This window comes from Martes martes (genome assembly GCF_963455335.1).
Source record: "Martes martes genome assembly, chromosome: 18".
NCBI lineage: Eukaryota > Metazoa > Chordata > Mammalia > Carnivora > Mustelidae > Martes > Martes martes.
Genome location: NC_137906.1, coordinates 10,377,158 through 10,398,922, shown reverse-complemented (window position 1 = coordinate 10,398,922; position 21,765 = coordinate 10,377,158). Strand labels below are relative to the sequence as shown.

The 21,765-nt window shown below is 40.5% G+C and overlaps 1 protein-coding gene across 2 annotated transcripts in view; it reads right to left on the bottom strand.

Moving 5' to 3' along the window:
* The window catches only part of BAIAP2L1 (BAR/IMD domain containing adaptor protein 2 like 1), a 91,566-nt gene that overhangs the window by 17,948 nt on the left and 51,853 nt on the right, over positions 1–21,765 (bottom strand). For both annotated transcript variants that reach the window (XM_080830127.1, XM_080830128.1), the window contains 6 exons: positions 8,875–8,936; positions 8,694–8,765; positions 7,332–7,469; positions 6,505–6,657; positions 4,590–4,757; positions 1,346–1,493 (listed from right to left, as the gene is read on the bottom strand). In XM_080830127.1, the coding sequence (XP_080686253.1) occupies positions 1,346–1,493; positions 4,590–4,757; positions 6,505–6,657; positions 7,332–7,469; positions 8,694–8,765; positions 8,875–8,936 (741 nt within the window). The remainder of the gene's footprint in view (positions 1–1,345; positions 1,494–4,589; positions 4,758–6,504; positions 6,658–7,331; positions 7,470–8,693; positions 8,766–8,874; positions 8,937–21,765) is intronic.

The window sequence follows — 21,765 nt, the reverse complement described above, 5'->3', positions numbered from 1 at the left end:
CCACTCCCAAAAACAAAACTGCTCTCCTGAAACTCTCCTCTCTGATCTCACTCAGCAGCTGCAAATGCTGCAGTCTGTGGGCTTTCTCTAGCACGTGGCTCGATCTGGTTCGATCGCCATGACTTTCATGCCTTAAGAGGCCCGTGAGATACCCCACACGGAGAGGGGTCTCTGGGTGCCAGACTCTGTCTACACAGAGTGGAGCCTAAGCAAAGCCACCCGAAATCTCTGCAAACAGTAACTTAACTTGATTTATTGAAAAAGCATCAACAGAGTTAAGAAATTTAAGCAGTTAGAACTTAAGTGTGCAGAAAGCATGAAGTTCTCTGTTAGACATGATGAAAAATACTAAACCTACTGGTAAGATCAACAACCATAATTTTGTCACGTGAACTTTTATAGTTTGTTTTATTGAAAAAAAATTTCATTACAATTGCCACCAAATATGGCACATGATATGAGGTTCTTTGTACATTATATCCCATTTTAAAATGTAACACCTTTCCATAGTAAGTTTCCTTCCTATAAACATCAGTCAGTATATAGAATTAGAATTTGTCGAAGAAATGTGTCACTTATAAAAGGTCTTATGGTTTTATAATAAACCCTAACCTTTATTTACTTTCAAGCATAAGTTTCAATAAGGCAGGGGTGCCTGGGGGGCTCAGTCGGCTAAGCTTCTGCCTTTAGCTCAGGTCATGATCCTAGGGTCCTGGGACTGAGCCCCACATCAGGCTCCCTCTCCCTCTGCTCCTCCTCCCTGCTCGTGCTCTCTCAAATAAAATCTTAAAGAAAAACAAAAATTTGGGGGCGCCTGGGTGGCTCAGTGGGTTAAAGCCTCTGCCTTCGGCTCAGGTCATGATCCCAGGGTCCTGGGATCAAGCCCTGCATCGGGCTCTCTGCTCACCAGGGAGCCTGCTTCCCTCTCTCTCTGCCTGGCTCTCTGCCTACTTGTGATCTCTGTCTGTCAAATAAATAAATAAAATCTTAAAAAAAAATTTTTTTTTTCAACAAGGCAATGTTAAACGTGTGCTACCACATATTTACCTCTACCTCGGGGTAACATTTATCCAAAATATTAAAAAAATTTTAAAAGGTGCTTTATTTATTTTTTAACCAAGCTAATTTTATAGACTTTATTTGGGGCAGGGGGGATGCAAACAGAGGGAGGGGCAGAGGGAAAGAATCTCAAGCCAGCTTCCCACTAAGCCCAGAGAATGACTGGGGGCTCGATCCCACGACCCCGAGATCATGACCCAAAACCAAGAGTCAGATGCCCAACTGCGTGCGCCACCCAGGCACCCCTAAAAATGTATTTTAAAAGAAATCAAAGTAAATATCTTACCTGTTGAATTCTTTATCTTTTCTGAATTCTGTCCAACTGTTGCTGGGTTATTAAACATATCAATCAAAGGACTAGTATACGCTCTGGCTGAAGGAGCTGGGGGCACTTTTGGCGAATATTTAGAAAGAGTGTCATAATCTTTCCCAACCTGTGAAAAATTCCTCATTAGTTTAATATTAGTATTAACACAGTGACAGAATTATAGAGATTCCCAGGAATATTTTAACATGCTTTAAATTCCACTTTCTTCCCAAAGTTCTCTTGGTTGGATGGCAATGCCCCATTCTGAATTATTATTTCAAGAATATCGCATTCTGGGCGCCTAGGTGGCTCAGTGGGTTAAAGCCTCTGCCTTCGGCTCAGGTCATGATCTCAGGGTCCTGGGATTAAGCACCATATCCGGCTCTCTGCTCCAAGGGGAGCCTGCTTCCTCTGCTCTCTCTCTCTGCCTGTCTCTCTGCCTACTTGTGATCTCTGTCTGTCAAATAAATAAATAAAATCTTTAAAAAAAAAAAAAGAATATCACATTCTTTTTTTTCATTTTTGTCTTCATTTTTTTTTTAAGGCAATTACTCCCCATTTCCTACCACCTCCTGGCAACCACTAATTTACTTTCTGTCTCTATGGATTTTAGGTTCCCTCCTAGGTGCTACTTAGCTACAGGATTCTACATTCATTTATTTTTTAAAGAAGATTTTATTTAGGGGCGCCTGGATGGCTCAGTGGGTTAAAGCCTCTGCCTTCGGTTCAGGTCATGATCCCAGGGTCCTGGGATCGAGCCCCGCATCGGGCTCTCTGCTCAGCAGGGAGCCTGCTTCCTCCTCTCTCTCTCTGCCTGCCTCTCTGCCTACTTGTGATTTCTGTCTGTCAAATAAATAAATAAAATCTTTAAAAAAAAAAAAAAAAAAAGAAGATTTTATTTATTTATTTGAGAGAGAGAGGTTGAGAGAATGAGTGGGAGGAGGAGAAGAGGGAGAAGCAGACTCCCTGTGAAGCAGGACCCTGGCCCCTGGGATCATGACCTGAGCTGACGGCTGATACTTAACCAGCTGAGCCACCAGGTGCCCTAGGATTCTACGTTTAAAATAACTTTTCCAAGGAATTTTGAGTGCATTGCTCCATTGATTTCTAACATCTTGTTTTGATAACAAGAAATCTGGTACCAGTGGTGTTCTCTTTTCTAAGTTATCTATTTTTCCCCCTCTCTGGAAGTTTTTAGAATTTTCTCTCTATCCCCTTCTGCAACTTGACCACAATCTCTCAAGGTTTTGTTTTTTCCCATTTGTCCAGGCTCACTGTGGCTGCTGTGTTAAAGACTAGGCAGAGTCAACTACAGTAATCTCTGCAGGGACCATAGTCAGGGCAGTGGAGGGGTGAGAAGTGGCTGCACCTGGATATGCTGTGAAGGTGGAAACAACAGGGCATGCCCACGGGTTGGCTGTGGGTGGGGGGAGGAGGCAGGGAGTGGGGAGAGAGAGGGAGAGAAGTCCACACTTGTGTCCAAGCTACTGGAAGGACGGAGCTGCCATCTTCTGGATGGGGAAGACCAGAGGAGCCTGTTTAGAGTAGGAAAATCAGTCATCTGGTTTTAGACAAGTTGAATTTGAGATCCCCATTAGACATCTGGAGATGACTGTGAGAAGGCAATTGGGTATCTCCAATCTGTCTAACGTTATGTTTACATCCTCTCTCCGTTTTTGTTCTGTGTTTTGGGACAGCTCTTTGGATTAATTTCCCAAGCAGTTCCATTCTGTTAATGAGCCCGTCCACTGGTGTGGAGGTTTTCTTGTTTATGTTCTTTGTGGAAGGGGGGGAAGGGGAAGGAAAATTTTAAAAAGTTATTTTAGAAAAATTTCAAGCATGTATAAAGGAGAATGAACAGCACAATAAATCTCCCTGTACCCAACACCCAGCTCCAACAATTAAGAATTCATGGCCAATATTGTTTTGTATATGCTACACCCATCTTCCCTTGTGCCTGGAATATGCTGGAGCAAATCCCAGACATTTCAAATGTGAATAATAATCCATTTTTAACTTCCAAAATATTTAGCTGATTCTCCTCTGGGGACATAGTATCTTTTCATTTCTTTAAGATTTCTCCTCTGCCCTACTGCCTCCGTTGCCTCCAATATTGGTTATTCCCGTATCTTCTTTCAGTGTGTCTTTTCATGATATTGGTTTTCCTCACTTGTTCAGGGATTCCTGGTTATCTGTCCATCTCTGTATCGTACAGCATTGCCTATTCTTTTGCCTATTTATCCTAGTCTGTATATCGCCTATTTTCGTTATCGCAGACTACCCGCAGGGAGGTGGGTGGGGACAGGGAAGACACAGCCAGGAAGGTGCCCGGCCTCTTCTGCAGAAACACAGTTTCGGCCAGTGGACAAAAGCCCCTGTTGCCTACTGGTTGGGACAGGAGGAAGAAACTGACCAGCTTAGAGGATGTGAATCGTCTAGAACTGACCACATACAGGAATGCGACATGCCATTCTCCGCCCTCTCTTATACTCACTGGCTCTGAGCTCACTGCTCTGCCCTCTGCTGCAGTCTTGCCCTGCAGGTGCTCGGGGCTGAGATTTTCTTTTCTCTTGATTCTCCGCACACTGATCTTGCCTTTCTCTCTTTGATACTCCTTCAGTGTTTCTGGCCCACTGACAGCCCCTTCTCTTATTTCCCATGCAGTTACGGATCTATTCTGTAGGTTGTCGACTAGCCTTTAGCAACTTTGCTTTCATTTCAGAGGTTAGGGTGGACCCATGTGTATAAACTACGCACAGGATCCAAATTTCCATGTTTGCAAAAAGTAATAAAGCCAAGGTTCAAGGAGCGGCAAACTACAATGTTTGATTTCATTACCTTGAATACTTTGATGGCTACTTTTTTCTGAAGTGCCTTATGTTGCGATGAATGGCACCAGACTTTTGCTAATTATTTTCTAAGACACCTATGCCTCCTTCACTGGGGATAAACTTACGAAGTTAGAATCATTACAATTAAAAACAGTAACAATAACATTTCCAAAACAAGGATAATAGAGTTGGACACAGCACTATGCAGTGCTGAGCACTGCACAGCTAATGTCAAATCTGAAGGTAAGGGGATCAGAGTGAGACAAGGGAGGCCCTAGAAGAGGGAAGGACCTGTGACTGCCACCACTGAAGACCTTCATCCTTCGTGCAAATTTGGCTGCGGTCCTATCAGTAAACACACAACCGAAATCTCGGAGAGAACCCATCCCTACCATGCTGCTTCTCTCAATCATCGGTGAGGGCTGGGGCGTCCCGGACACAGGGGTAGAGCTTGGGGTCCTTATTTCCTCGATCATATTCATGATCTTCTCAGGCACTTTGGTAGCGTCACCACAGGTTTCCTGCCACCGGGGCAGCTTGGAATTGAGTAATTCTGCAGACTGTGAATCAGAGGGAAACATAACAAAACACAAATGTGTACTGTTCAAGGAGCTGAGAAAAGTCACGTCAAATATTAGTGATTATGTTTTACTGGCTTGCCACCAGAAGTGTGAGAGCTCTGTGTCAAATTCAGGGAGCACTTAACCATCTATGAGCTTCTGCCCGTGTTATTTGCTGCAAGAGCTGTGGGTCCCTGTTCTATACGAGCTGCCCTCTCCCTCGGAGTGAAGGCAGAGTTGGAGACTGATGCAGAACAAGCTCAAACAGGAAAATGGAAGGGTTGAGCAATCTTATTAAGCCCCACTGTTTCCCGAGTGGCCCCAGAGACGCTGATCAGTGTTTTCTTCCTCCCACTCTGAAGAGAGGGCAAAACCCTCACCCCAAACCACCGATGGCCTCAGACTGTAGCCCTGACACACTGATTGCTTGGGCCTGCTTTGTCCAAAGAGCCACTAAAAGGACTGGGATGCTGGAGCCAGAGAAAGGGAAGGCACAGAAGTGGGTTTCAGAGTGGTGAAGACTCTTCCATTGGAGAAAAGAAGTGGACTTTGTTGCTAAAAAGCGTAACTAGAATCCAAGGTTAAGCATAAGAGTTGCCACCAACTAGAGCTCTCTGCAAACAGGCCAGGTTGCCTTGCGACAGAGTTAGCACCCCATCACTGGCAGGGCTAGGTCACAGGAAGAGCTTCAGGGTCACTTAACTTATGACCCTGTCCAGCAGGACACCCTCACCATGGAAACAGACACTGCTGAACTGAGTACAAAGTGATCGTCCAATACTGCAATTCTTTCCTTTCCTGTAACAATGTTAGATCTTAGGGCTTTAGATTTGGTAGATGAATGGTCCTTAAAGTTGCAAAACTTTATGGAATGTGTAACATATGACCGGTGGGTACACACAAGGCCAAGTTTTCTTCCCCTGAAAAAGAGGAAGTTGCCTTATTTTCAAGCTCTTAGGAAGCTTCTACCATGGAGTACTCCCATGGTACTAACTAAATTATTATAACTAACAATGAATATATGACTTCACTCAATGCTAGTTTTCGATATAATTAACAAATTATTAACAATGCAATAATGCTTATACAGGCCCAATAAAATTTATAATAAAAAAAAAAGCAAAGGAAAGTAACATATATCCTGTAATGATTCCTGGGGGTAAAACCTCACAACCATGTGTGCTGGAAGGAGGGCAGTAAAGCCAGTTCCACAGGTGATGAGATCACGAGGAAACACCTTGAAGAGGAATGAAAAAGGAACCACAACTGTCCTGATGCTGTGAATGGGTCTGCAGCTGGGACTTCCAGGGACACCTCTGTGCATGGACTCCCACGGCAGACACTCAAACTACCCAGGTGGGGGGGGCCTGCGGCCCCTGGGACTCATCCCATGGCTCTGGTGAAGACACTGAGCTGAGGATGCATCAGAAAGAGTCTGAGAAAAGCTGACTCGTAGGTGAGAAAAGAAAAGTACTAATTCTCGATTATTAAGCATTATTTTATGAAAGATTCTAAATACATACTACTAAATTAATCTTATAAGCAATATTTAATCATTTCATCCACATTTCTGAAAGTTTACATATCCACATGGGCCAAGAGGTATTTTTTTGGCATCTCTTCTCATCGGCAAACTAGGCCCACCACTTTACATTGAGACACATGTGGAAAGTGAAGCATTCCAAGGGCGTTTGAATACGAAATTAAATTATTAATAATGCAACAAAACTTGCTATCACAAACCCACCTGTAAATGATAATAATGTAAGTGATTTGCAAAGCTACAGTGTTTGTCGACCAGAAAGCAGAAGCGCCTTTTCTCTTCAAGTAGAGCTTCTTTGCAACCATCTGCAATAAATTTCTGGATTTCGCTCTGGCGAGACGTAACAGTTTCTACATACTAGGAAAATAAATAATAATTATACAAGTATGTCATGAGGAATCAAATAGCTGAACAGCCAGACATTTATCTTGTGCCATCTTTATACTTGGTTTATTTTGAAATGGAGTAAACACTAAATGCAGATAAACATGAGATAAAATAACAAAGTTGTAACCTGACCAGAGCAGGTATCACCATTCTCATTAAGATCCCTGACTCATGTGTGGAAGGACGTTGCCAAAGGCCTTACATTCTGCGCTGGGCAATCTGCACAAAATATTACTTCATACTTCAGGGATAAGATTGTGTTCTATTGGAAAATCAAGGGCTTTGAAACCAGAAAGTTCAAATTTAAACCCTAGTTCTAAGTAACAACCACGTGACTTGGCCTAAGCCCCATTTTCTTCATCTGTAACATGGGGAGAGTAATGCTAATCATGGCACATCTCTTACCAACACCTCCCTCCCCCACCGCCCCCGAATCAGGAGAAAATGCCAATGTTTTTAGGAGGCTAATTATTAACCCTGGAAAACTCTGTAGCCTTCAGCTCAAACCAAGTAAAATATGCTCATTTTTAACTTCAACAGCAGCACAGCTGTGAGTGGATGAAACATAGGCCGACTGAGCTAAGTAAGCATCCCTGTAAACTGTACAAATTGTCAACAAAATAAAATAGTGCTGAAGAGTTCACCTCAATTTCTTTGTGTTCGTATTTGAGTGCATTTCGTCCTCCTTGACTTTTCCTTCTGATCTTCTTCAACTCTGCTTGAGATTTCTCCAGAGAGTCTAATTTATTCCTGTGTTCCGTTTGGTATCTTTTGAGAGTTGCCTGTAAGTTAAACGTTGTGCTGATTTGAGTGCAGCACCACCCCAGATGCTGGGCAGTTACAGCAGCTGACATTTCCACTGGGCATTGCCCTGCACACCCTCACCTCATACCGCTCCCTCCCTTCAGCATGTGGCTTTGTCTGACCTAAAGTCCCCTGTTCATACAAGGGGCGACTGACCCCAAGGGGAGCTCTTAGAAGAAAAGAACGTCTTTTCTTTTATTCCTTGTTTTCTCAAAATTTTTTAGGACACTGAACGTTAAGTGCTTTGGTGAATAAAAAAACAATGTTAAGTCACATGCTCCTGTTTTATGATTTACAATTTTAAAAAAGAATGAACAAGTGCAAGCCCTTCAGATTATTGTGGGTGCTGTGCCGCAAGGTGTTTTTGGAGCTTCACAGACCTGGGTTAGAATTCTGGTGAAATCCTTCAATTCCTGTGTGATCTCAGCAACTACTTATTTCTCTAAAGTTCATGTTTTCCCTTAATCTGTACAGTGAGGATAAGAATGGCTACCTTATGGAGTTTCTGTAGGGATAAAAATCTGGTAATGTATGGAAAATGCTTGCCATTACATCCCCCTCAGCCGCTGTCGACTGTCCTGCCACCTCCTCCAGAGTACACAGAGCACAGGCACACAGGGGCAGTGGGGTGATTTCAGGGTAACTACGCCGCTTACTGCTGCATGGGGGTCTTGGTGAGAAGGGGACTATGAATGGCAAAGAAAGCAGCTATTCTATAGCAGATAAGAGAGAAGGAAAGGGCCATGTGACAGGGCTGGAGGGTCAGGCAGAATGAGAAAACAGCTGGAGTCATCAATACCTGGTGACAGGCAAGGGACACCACACAGGAGCACTCCGCTGAATGGACCTGGGAGCCCCGGGGAGCCCTAGATGGTGTTCTCCCACACACATCCCACAACCTGAAGTGCTGGTTTGTAAAGGCAACAGCTGCAGCTACACTAATACAGATGTAGATGTTGTCCCCATACCCGTGTTCTTTGAAAACAATGCTTTCTAGAACCAGGAGGATTCCTTGCAATATTTTCCTCTCTGCTTTTTAATAAAGACCCAGGTGTTAAAGCAAACAGGGCACCCAGCTCCAAGGGACCTTGTCAGTTTCTCCTCCGGCTCAGAGATCAGGTGGGCCCAGCCTCCCAGAACGCCAGGCCCCCATGATCCATACCCACCTCCAAACACGGAGGTGGAGAAAACCATGTACTCACATTCATGTATTTTACATCAAGTTCCGTCTTCTTCTCCAGCTCATGTATAATTTCTTTATGAAATTTTTTGAACTGTTAACAAAAGCAATTAAAAAGTCACACCAGATTTGAGACATTATGCAACATAAAATTTAGAAATTAAATATATTTTATTTTATAAGTATAAAAGTAGTTTACATACATTTTCATCAAGACTCTCATTGAGTTTCTTGTGGGTACTTGAAATCTCTATGAGAACATGGCCTGTGAAGAAAACCAGATGTTAAGGGGAAAAGTCACTGTGTGGATTTTGTAAAGATATTAAACAAAGTAAAATAATGGAATGAAGCACAATCTACCGCTGTCCTCCAGTGCCTGGAAGCATCAGGCCCTGGCATGTCAGAAACACCGACTGCATGCCCGTGGTTGGGCTGATGCCAGAGAGACCCAGGACCTAGCAAACTTACTCTACAACACTGTTCATCCAAAGAATGCCAACTTTGTCTTCAAATTCATATCATGCTTTCTATATTTTCTCATTCCCTAAGCTGAATGTATTTATCTGATTTAATTTTTAAATTCTCTTATGCAAGATTATCATGGTCATTATTGTAACTAACTATAGGAACAAATGACTTATTTTTATCTAATCCCCAGAGTAATCTGATTATCTGTCAGGCATAAAAGATAAAGGTTATTTTTTCTCATATTAGTTCTTATATCATTTTGGAAAATATTAATACCATGGGAAAATGCAGCAAGGACAGTGCTCTGCCTCATATCTCCAGGGACTACATCAATTCTTTGAAACAAGTACAGTCACATGGAGAATGTTCCAGAATTGAGCTTTATGCCAAAAGGAGCAAGACAACCACTTGATTTCCAAAGTACATCTCTTGCAATTTGAGGCAGTGTGATGCATCTCTGCTCCTAAACTCTGATAAAGGTGAACAAGAGCCTCTCCCTGTTCACTTATCTATAGGAACCAAATGGGTCTGATAACTAAGAACTGGAAAAAATAGTATCATATTGGAACCACCACCAGACCATGTGTGTTCAAACAGCATCATTTGGAACAATCACCAGACCATATGTGTAACAAAATGTGTTGGGTAGATCCTCCCACAGTTTGGTAGGAATTCCTTGGGTAAACTGAAATGCTCCAGATGAAGAATTAAAATTAAGACCGTGGTAGATACAGGGAAAGAGAAAGAATACCAACTAGACTGTGACTTCAGCTATCACCTTTACACAAATGATACTATGGTGCTCCGTTTTAGAAAGAGTTAAGACATGTGACTCTCGGGGCACCTGGGTGGCTCAGTTGTTAAGTGTCTGCCTTACACTCAGGTCATGATCCCAGGTTCCTGGGACCGAGCCTCATACTGGGCTCCCTGCTCGTCGGGAAGCCTGTTTCTCCCTCTCCCCTCCCCCTGCTTGTGTTCTTTGTCTCGCTATCTCTCTGTCAAATAAATAAATAAAAATCTTAAAAAAAAAAAAAAAAAGAAAGAAAGACACATGACTCTCAAATGGCCAGTCTCATCCCCCTACCCCATCTTCAGACTAAGAAATTCAGCCTCTTCCTGAACCTGTCCACCTGGATGTCTCATTAGTTACCTCACATTCAACATGTCTAAAAGTGAATTCACCCCATATTCTCCAATCCCAGCTGTTGGCTGCCAGCTCACAGCCGGTCACATGGGGTTGACACTTCACCCATATGTCACACTCAACAACAAAGACTCATTCCCTTGTGCATGTGTGTCATCACTTGGGCCAGCCTCTAGGGTGAAATAACGCCCCTTACTCATCCTGCTTCCTTGAGCAACAAATGTGCCAGCCCTTCCCTGTCTGGGAGAGAATATATGTGGGAATGGCTTCTGAAGTCTCTGTGAGCCCAATCATCTGTCCCATGAGGGGTGGGGAAAGAGGCTCCCTAGTCGGTCCCCCACCACTTAGACATTCAAACCCACCACTTGGACCTCTTAGGTCTTGCCCCTCGAGCTCTTATCATTTCTCTTGACTCCCAGATTGTTCTCTTCCAGACCCTCTTCCTCAGGGATGCCACGGATCCCTCAAAATCAACTGTACCAGGTCATTTCCCCAGTCCCCATGGTGTCCCAGATAAACCAACTCCTCAGCATGAAGCCCACTGTGAACAACGATGCTTAAAACAACCATGGCATGATGGGGACAGAGACACTCCTCATTAGGTTATAGGTACATAACTTTTAAGTCCCTAAGCAGCCTGTGGTTCTGGGAACCTCTAACAGAATAGCCCGCTGGATAGACCTGAGAGTGAGGGCAGACACATCCCCAGCACTCACCCCTACCACACCAAGTTACTAAGATACCCACTCTCCATCCTGAATGACACCGACTTCATTTCTCTCATAATTAAGTTCTCCTAAAGCTCAACATGAAACAAATCAGAGTTCTTCACAAAGGAAGCCTTCACATAATATAATTATATTAATACATCATTTTATCATTTAGTGATTTCAGATACTGAAATAGTCTGAGTTACTTTCGCATCCATTTTAAACCCATAAATAACTCCTGGCTGGAGATGAAAAACAACAGCAACAAAATCCCCACTTCAACGACTTGAAAATTAAGCACTCCATTCTTGGCAAGTCAGATCTACTTCTTAAAAAAGGTCTAAAAATAATTGTGCTTAAATCACAGTGATTCAGGCTACATTCAAGGCACTCATTTTTCCTCCCAAACCATCATGAACTTTATCACTACAACCTTGTATAACGTGGATCTCTGGGAAGCATGTTGCCAAAACAAAAGCATGTGCTAGTGGCTCTCGGGGGAAAGGCAGCACTGCCGAACCTGGTGCTCAGGCCCTGAGGCCCCTCCCGCCCGGGGCGGTTTTCTCCCTTCAGGCAGCTGGGTGCACAGGCTCACTGAAACAGCCCATTCACTCCGTGGGCAGGAACGGAACACCTGACCTTATCCTTGTTATTCCTGTCCCTCACAGTTCGTGGAATTTAAATGCTGACTTTATGGCAGCAGCAGTCCTTGGTCAAAAGAAGGATTAGAAAACATCTTTACTGTGATTATGGGAGCTGCCAAAAGTGTATCTTGAAACAGAAAATGAAAACAGCCTTTATGTTCAATCTACAGAAGTTTATTCTTAAATACAGCAAGTGTTACTTTATGTCTAAAATGTGGCATCACACACGTTTATTTACTCCTAGCCCTGTAACCTAATTTTTCATAAATTACATTTGAGAAGAAAAAAATTTTTTTCAAGGAGAGGGTGGAGCACAGCCCAGATTCTAATGGAGCAGAACTAAATACACACCCAAACAGGAACCAATGTGCTGGTCTCAGAAATCATAGCACTGTATGTACTGAATCAACCATTTCCTTTTTCCCTTTTAGGTTCTGAGTAAACATTCTGGGAAGAAACACGTAGTAAGTACAGTAATATGACTCAGTCTGAGTAAATTACATTCTTAAATGGCAATATTAAAGTAATATAAATATATACATATTTCAAAATCATGAACTTGACATTGCTAAAAGTCAATGTCTACCATTAGTTTTTCCCTAAAACTCATACAAATAGCTGACAGTGATATCACTCCAATTTTAGGAGCTATGAACAAACATGTCCAAAAATTTGGACAATACTATATAAAGATATGAATTCAGTCAATAAACAGAATGGACTTTTAAACAGTTAAATAAAATTAGAGAGTATTACTGATAAGAACACATAGAAAGTTTTCATTTGAAGTATAGATTAGTCATTGGACTATTAATATATTTTCTACTAGATAATTCTTCATCAATTCATGGTATAAATTTAGAGAAACCAAACGGAGATTATTAATGGACATGAGTAGCACAGAACAGGTGCTAAATGTGCAGGCATACATATTTCCATTTATATTCAATCATGTATAATCAGAATACTGTATTTCCAGAAAGCACAGAACACTGACTGAGTTACACACTACTTCCTCCATGTTATTTCAAGTGGAATCAGACAGAAAATGACAAGGTGGAAGCCAACCTACTGTGGACCTAAAGTTACACGCTATGAATTAAAGTAAACCTGACCAAAAATGTAGTTAGAAAAAGGGTATATTTGTTTTTGACAATTCTCAAAACATCAAATGTGATGAGGAGAAAATATAATGGAAGCAAAAGGAAACTACACACAGATGGGATATGTTAAATACACAAGTGTGTATCCTACAGATTAGAGTCACCAGCACTGAATTAGTACAGAGGCAGATTAGTAACCATGAACATGTGACTAAACTTGAAAGGCTTTGCCCGCCTCTAAGAATAGCCCTCAGTAGCTGCCCACACACAGTCCCCAGATGCAGTCAGAGGTGTTCTCCTCTGGTCAGTGTCAGTACTATACCAGTAACAACACGCATAGAGGAATAATGCAAAAACAAAACAAACAAAAAAACCCAAAACGATCGGGTAAGCATTTCATCCAATATTCCTCCAGATGCCTAGCTTCTGACTTAGCCAGTGGTAATACCACAGTTCTAATTAATGTCTTGCATGGAGACTGTAATTATTCTACCGCTGATTGTGATTTATAACATCCTATGAAAACAAGTGGGACAAACAGAAATTATACATTAGAATTATATAGTGTTCCAAAGTTCTTTCATAGTCTGAGATGAAAGTAAAGTGCCAAGTAACATCTGACTTTGATAAGAAAAAAATGCCACTGGGGTTGCCATGAAAAGAATAAAGAATAAAGCATCTAACTGCCAAGTGAATAGAGAGGGAAAAAAACAACCAGTCAAAAAGAGGTCAACTGAAGACGTGAACACAGAGCAAAAAGTAATTACACTGAATGTAAATGGACTATATAATCCAATTAAAAGACAAAGATTGTTAGGATTAAAAAAAAACAACACACAATTATATTTTGCTTATAAGAAATATACCTTAAACACAGGGATAGAGAGTAAAAGGATGGAGTAAGATACATAGCAAATACCAACCAAAAGAAAGCTGGTATAGGCTTATTAAAACCAAACAAGGCAAAGTAGTCAAAGAGGGTGAGAAACATTATTAGATATAAAAACAATCATTTCATAATGGGAAAAAGTTGAATTCATCTGGAAGATAGAAAACTTTTTTATTTGCATGCATCATTAACATAGTCTCAACATATTTAAACTAAAACTGAATTATAAAAAGAAATAGATAAGTCAATAATAATTATAGGAGACTTCAATATACTTCTCTTAGTAAATGAGACAAAAGCAGACAAAAATATCACTACAGATATAGATGACCTGAATGATAAATACCCTTGATCTAGTGAACATATATAGAATACAGTATCTGGTAACTTCATTTTTAAAGCAAACAGTATGTTAAAAAGGGATCAAAAGAAAGGCTCACTGTATTTCAAAGGACTGAAATCATACTGAGTATGCTCTTTAACCACAGCAAAATTAAACTAGGAATCATTAACAGACAGGTAACCAGAAAATGTCCATATACTGGGAATGAAGAAACAGACTTTCAAATAACCCACAGGTCAAAGAAATCACAATAGAAGTTAAAATTATTTTGAAGTGAAATAATAAAGTATATAAGAACATGTAAGATGCAACTAAAGCTGTAGTTAGAGGAGATTTATAGCCTTCAAATGCATATCAGAAAAGAATGGGTGAAAAAAAAATCAATGCTCTAAACACTCATTTCAAGAATTTAATGGAATACTATCTAATAATAAAAAGAAATTAACTACTGACAGATATAACAACATGGATACATTTCCAAAATAAAGTAAAAGAAAGAAGCCAGACTAAAAAAGCTACATATTGTATGATTTCATTTATAAAACATTCCATAAAAGGCAAAACTGACAGTATCTGATAAACAAATCTGCCTAGTCTGTGACCTAGCAATTTTACTCCTAGATATATTTCCAGGAGAAATGAGCACATTTATTTATCAATAGACGAGCACAAGAATGTTCATAGCACCTTATTCGTATCTTCAACTCAGGAACAACTCAAACATCTATAAACACTACAATGGATAAATTGTAGAATAAACTTATACAATGGAGCAAGACCCAAAATCTGTATATAAATTCCTTCCAAATCCTTGGATAACACCTAAATTGCACACACATAGGGTGAGACTCTAAGAAAATCAGCAGCTGGAAAGATGTGGAGTTTAGCAGAGATTCTCAGTAGACACACAGTACTAGGAATACAGAGTTGGGAATTCAAGTCCCACCAAGTGAGAAAGGCTTGGTAAATACCACAGACTTCCCCTTGACATCCAGTAGGGACACACCTTTGGAATAAGACTAAATCATAGGACTAAGGGAACCACCAGAAAAAATCTACGATTAAGCCTCTACAAATCAGGGTTATCCACTAGTATGCCTACTAGAATAAAACTTCACAATCAAACAACTGAGTCTCTACAATATTTTATCACAATATTCAGCACAGGAAAAAAAAATCAGTAGACAGGGTGAATGGCAAACCTATAAACTTTGTATTCCTTTTAGTGGTCTTTTTTGGGGGGGTATTCCAAAATACATTATTTTATAATTCTAATAATACTTAACTTCATTTAATATAAATAATTTATAATATATTATAAATTGATACAACTTTTTTCCTTTTGTAACTGGTTTACTTAGTACCTTGTCCTCAAGGTTCATCCACCTTATAGGATGTGCCAGAATTTCCTTTCTTTTTAAGACTGAATAATATTCCCTTGTATGGATATTCCACATTTTATTTATCCATTCATCACTTGGAAAAAAATGTTGATGGACACCTGAGTTCTTTCCACCTCTTGGATATTGTGAGTAATGCTGCTATAAACACATGGGTGTGCAAATTATCTCTTCAGGATCCTCATTTTTTAAATAAATTTTTTTTGGTTAAAGATTTGATTTACTTATTTGACACAGAGGGAGAGAGAGAAAGCACAAGCTGGGGGTAGGGGCAGAGGGAGGGAGAAGCAGACTCCCCACTGAGCAGCAAGCCCAATGTGGGACTCCAGCCCAGGACCCTGGATCACCAACCTGAGCCGAAGGCAGACGCTTAACCCACTGAGCCACCCAGGAACCCAAGACTTCCTTTTTATTTTTTGAATTCAAGTATAATTAATATACAGTGTTATATTAAGTGGATGTAAATTTTAAATAATTCCAGAACTATTTTAGATATATCATAGATTGAGAAAATATATAAATATTTTAAGGTTATTGGGAGCCAATGTTCACACACATTTCCAAAATATATAAGTGCATAGGGTTATTTTTGTATGTCCAAGTGTATATATGCATATATATGTATATACATAGGTCTGTTTTTGTATGTATGTATGTATGTTTACGGTATACACGATATATATGTATATATTTCCTAGCTCTGTTTGCTGAAAGGACCAAGATGATACCTCAATAGCAATAAGCACACCTAATATTCAAATTGTACCTTCTAATATCATTCTCCAATATAAAAGGAAGTATCACTCCTCAGAAAAAAATGGCCATTGATTCCACAACTGAGAAGAGACAAAGTGAGCCTGGAACATACCATTATGCAAGAAACTAAGGAAGTACACAAAAATAAATGAATGAATAAATGAGTGAACGAATAGATGAGAGTCAGCCTGAAGGAGCTCCTACTGGCCAAAATACAGGACAGTTTGAGCACCAAAGTAATTAAGGACAGTAATAAGTTTTATTTATTTATTTATTTATTTATTTATTTATTTGACAGAGAGAGAGATCACAAGTAGGCAGTGAGGCAGGCAGAGAGAGAGGAGGAAGCAGGTTCCCCGCCAAGCAGAGAGCCCGATGCAGGACCCTGAGATCATGACCTGAGCCGAAGGCAGAGGCTTAACCCACTGAGCCACCTAGGCGCCCAGTAATAAGTTTTAAATCATTGAAAAAAATCTTGGAATCCATGGGTCCACAACAATAAAGAGGCAAGAAAGCAGGGTTCCCGCTAAAAGTAAAACGCTAAGTGCCAACTGGTAAACACGGAGGGAGTGTTAGAATTAGAAAACCATCACTCAATAACAAGTAAACACTGGCTTGGGCAAAATTCATTAATAGATGCTAAATCTAAGGAACAAATGTTGATGAGGAATAAGATATCTGCATAGTCTGAAAGTGTCCTCCCCCCATAGCTTAGTAGTAGCAGTAGTCGAAAAAAAAATTAACTTTATAGTGAAGAAATCAGACAAACCCTTCACTAGGCCATCAAAATTAGTGTCACAAATGAGAGGCAGATGAACACTTTATGCCCAGATCTGATATTCACAGGACCCAAAATGACTTAGATAGCATTCTAGCCAAGAAAGTACTTCCTGAATCTAATCACAAAGACCTGGCATTTCAGAGGTAAGATCTTGTGTTCCTGACCATTCATCCCCTTTTAGGGTTTCTGATACAGGTTTATTTCCTACCAATTCTTCAGTCAGTATTAAATTCATCTATTTATTTATTTTTGAAGAAGAATAAAGTTACTTCATCTTCCTCTGGTGGTCAATCCCATGCTGGTTGATGAAGAAGTATGTTGAGTTCTCTGAGTCAAACAGAAGTTGTAGCTACAAACCTAAACATTTTTTTCTCTTGGAGAGGAGAGGAATGAGTCCTTTTAGACACAGAACAAATGAACTTTTATGTATCGGCCTAGAATAGGTTGCCCAAAGGACATTGTTCTTTTGTAATAAAAGGCCAGGAGCTACTGCTGATCTCTCAGGGACAGAACACAAGATGTTTAGGAAGAAGAACTTGTGAAGACGAAAGGCTGGTCAAGGAGGTTGGAAAAGAACGGAGTGCTGTGAAAGCAAAAAGATTGAAAGCATTTTCAGAAAGTGAGGTGCTCTGGACTGTAATCATCCACAGAGAACTTAAGGGGCACAAAAATTGGGCAAAGGTCAGAGCATCTGCAGGAAGATGCAATGGTGCCAGACAAGCCTCTGGTAAGTTCCTTCACCTCCTCTCTCCAGGTAACCTCATGGAGCATCGGTATTCTCAGCTGTATGGTGATAACTAAATATGTGCTTCACAGGGTTGGTGAGTTTAGTGCTTTCCTGTGCTCTGAAGAGAAGTACTGGCTGGTAAGGTGTGTGCATCCAGACATGAGTAGCAAATCAGTCCAGTAATGCACAATACCCAAAAGCAGACCCATATGACTTTCTTTTTGGGTGAATACTTATTTTCTGGAAATGAAGTCCACATACAAGGCGTCAACTTAGAACTAGTTACCACATTTGTTTCAACATTTTTTGTTCCTTATATACATACACATCTATGTATTCTTTCCTATACTTTAATATGTTTAAAATGTTTCAGAATTAAACATCTTAAATTAACTCGAATTAAAACTTACCAAAAAAGACAAATGGACACCTACCTCTCCTAAACTCAGCTCAGTGTTCCTCTTATGTTTCGTCCCCCATTCCTAGGGTCCCCAAAGGAGAAACCGTCCATCTCCTATTATCAAAAAAGAACACATACAGTATACTCTGCTTTCCTCCACCTCATAGCCTTTCCCTTTATTAAACAAAATACTTGGCACCTCAGTTTTAAGTACTGACAATCTATAGTTAAACTGTATCAGGAATTACCCATTAGAGAAGAGGTAACATCCGACCAACCACTCACTGTTGGTTAGAAATGAACCGCTGAGGGTACTTCTGGTTTCTGCTCCAACATGTAAAAAGCTTGGAAATCATCACTCTCTTATTCACATCAAGAAACAAGCTGAACAAATCGAAAAACAATAGTGCTTCTTAGATTCATTAGAGAGTTATGTTCACAGGTAAAGATCTGCCCTGAAAACCAGAGACCAGCAATATGGAGAATCAGTTTACTGGCAGCAGAAACCAATGCTGGGGCCAGTACTGCTAGAAACTTTCCAACTGTAACTGACAGTTGCTGGAGGCTCAACCTGGAGCAGCTTGAGTTAAAAACTCCAGGGTGCTCAGTCTTACGGGGGAGTCTCACACTTTCATGACTATTACCGCTAGAAGCCCCCACCAAGTTCTTAGACTAGAGGAAATCCTGGGGCTTCTGGTAGGGGAGGGGGAGAATAACCATTTTGAAATCCGCCCAGTGTTGCTCTGTCTGTTCTTGTTTTGTCCTGTACAAGGAAGGCTAGCCCTCAAGAGAAACTGTTTTACTAAAGCTTTATCTGAACTGAGGAAGGACAATTAGCTAAATCTAGCCCTCTAGCCTTCCTGTCTCAAGTAAGTTGCGGGGAGGGGGGAACGAAGGCTAAGAAACTCTTCTGAAGGTCGTACCACAGGTACTGTGACCCACTAAAAACCAAGAACACCCCACAGAACAAAAAATGGAGATTTAAATCTAAAATTATAGAATTATCTGCCTCCTCAATTACTTTACTATTTATATTACCCATCAACAGGGTTTACATCTGACTTCACTTGGAAGGATTTTTGAAGGAAACCTAAAGACAAGAGGGGGTAGAGGGAAATAAAAACAAGGACATCAGAGGAAAACTGAAGTTTGAGGTTCTTCCAGAGAAAATCATATAGGCCAGAAACTTGGATCTACATAAAGAAAAGAAAATGAACAAAAGAAGCCTCATTTCAAAGGGAGTTTGTGCAATGCAGCAAAAGCAGTACTTAGAGGGAAATTTATAGCATTCAATGTGTATGTTAGAGAAGAAAGACAGAAAGACAATAATAAGAGCTTCCAATTTAGGAAAAAGAGAAAGAACAATTTAAACTAAAGCAAGCAGAAGAAAAGAATAAAAATTAGAGCATAAACAAATGAAAACAGGGAAACAACAAAGAAAAGTCGACGAAATCAAAAGCTAGTTCTTTAAAATACTCCTGGTAAACCTCCAGCTGGGCTAACCTAGAGATAAAGAGAGAAGACACAAATCATAGGAATAACTTGTTTTATTATGCTTGGCTTTATCACACTTTCCAGATATTACATTTTTTATAAATTGGAAGGTCTGTGACAATCCCATGTGAAGTAGGTCTATTGGTGCCATTTCCCAACAGCATTTGCTCACTTTGTGACTGTCACATTTTGGCGACTCTCAAAATTATTCAAGCTTTCTCATTATTATTATATTTGTTATGGTGATCTGTGACCAATGATCTTTGATGTTACCATCATAATTGTTCTGGGGCACCATGAACCTCATCCATATAATACTGCAAACTTAATAAATGTTGTGCTCTCACTAGTCCATAAACCAACAGCTCCCCTACCTCACTTCCTCTCCTCAAGCTTCCCCAAACCCTGAGAAAGACAATATTGAAATTAGGCTAATTAATAACCCTATAATGGCCTTAAAGTGTTTAAGTGAAAAGAAGATCCACACATCTCTCACTTTAAATAAAAAACTAGATGTGATTAAGTTTAATGAGGAAGGCATGTCAAAAGCCAAGACAGGCTGAAAGTGAGGCCCTCTTGCACCAAAACAGTTAGCTGAGTGGTGAATGCAAAGAAAAGGTTCTTGAAGAAAAATCAAAGTGCCACTCCGGTGAACACACAAATGGTAAGAAAAGAAAACAATCTGCTTGCTGATATGGAGGTAGTTTTAGTGGTTTGGATTGAAGATCGAACTAGCCACCACGTTCCCCTAAGCAAAAGCCCAATCCAGAGCAAGGCTCTAACCCTCCCTAAGCCCAGGAAGGCTGAGAGGTGAGGAAGCTGCAGAAGAAAAGCTTGAAGCTAGCACCGGCTGGCTCATGAAGTTTAAGTGAAGAAGCTGTTTCCATAACATAAAAGTACACAGTGATGTAGAAATACAAGTGCTGATACAGAAGCTGAGCAAGTTATCCAGAAGATATGACAGATCACTCATGAAGGTGGCTATGCTAAACAACAGATTTTCAGTGTAGACGAAATAGCCTAATATTAGAAGAAAGATCCCATTTAGGACTTTCAGGATCTTCATAGCTAAAGAGGAGATGTTGATTCCAGGCTTCAAAACTTCAAAGGACAGGCTGACTCTCCTGTCAGGGGATAATGCAGCTAGTAACTACGTGGAAGCCAATGCTCATTTACCATTCCCCAAATCCTGAGGCCCTTAAGAATTATACTAAGTCAGCTCTGCTTGTGTTCTGTAAATGCAACAAGGCCTGGATGACAGCATATTTACAATATGGTTTAGAATATTTTAAGCCTACCGTTGAGATCTACTGTTCAGAGAAAAAGGTTCCTTTCAAAATACTACTGTTCATTGACAAGCCCTCTGGTTTCCCAGGAGCTCTGATAAAGAGGTACCATGAAATTAATGCTGTTTTCCTGCCTGCTAGCCCAACATCTATTCTGTAGCCCATGGACCAAGGAGTCATTTCAACTTTCAAGTCTTATCATTTAAGAAATATATTTCATAAGGTTATCACTGCCATAAACAGTGATTCCTTTAATGGATCTGGGCAAAGTAAATTGAAAGCCTTCTGGAAAGGATTCACCCTCTTAGATATCATTAAGAACATTTGTGATTCATGGGAAAACTTCAAAATATTATTAATAGGAGCTTGGAAGAAGTTGATTCCAACCCTCATGAATGACTTTGAGGGTTGAAGATTTTGGTGGAAGAAGTCACTGAAGATGTGGTGGAGACAGCAAGAGAAGTGGAATCAAGAGTGGAACGTGAAGGTGGGACTGAACTGCTGCAATCTTGTGATAAAATTTGAACGGATGAGGATCTGCTTCTTGTGAATGAGCAAAGAGTGGTTTCTTGAGATGGAATTTACTCCTGGTGAAGATGCTGTGAAGACTGTTGAAATGACAACAAAGGATTTAGAATATTACACAAACTAAATTGACAAGGGGCGCCTGGGTGGCTCAGATGGTTAAGTGTCTGCCATCGGCTCAGGTCATGATCCCAGGGTCCTGGGATGGAGCCCCGTGTCGGGCTCCCTGCTCAGTGGGGGGCATGCTTCTCCCTCTCCCTCTGCCTGCTGCTACCCTTGCTTGTGCTCCCTCTTTCTTTCATAAATAAATAAATCTTAAAAAAAAAAAAAAAAAAAAACTAAGTTGACAAAGGAGCAGCAGGGATTGAAGGATTGACTTCAATTTTGAAAGAAGTTCTACCGTGGGCAAAATGCTATCAAACAG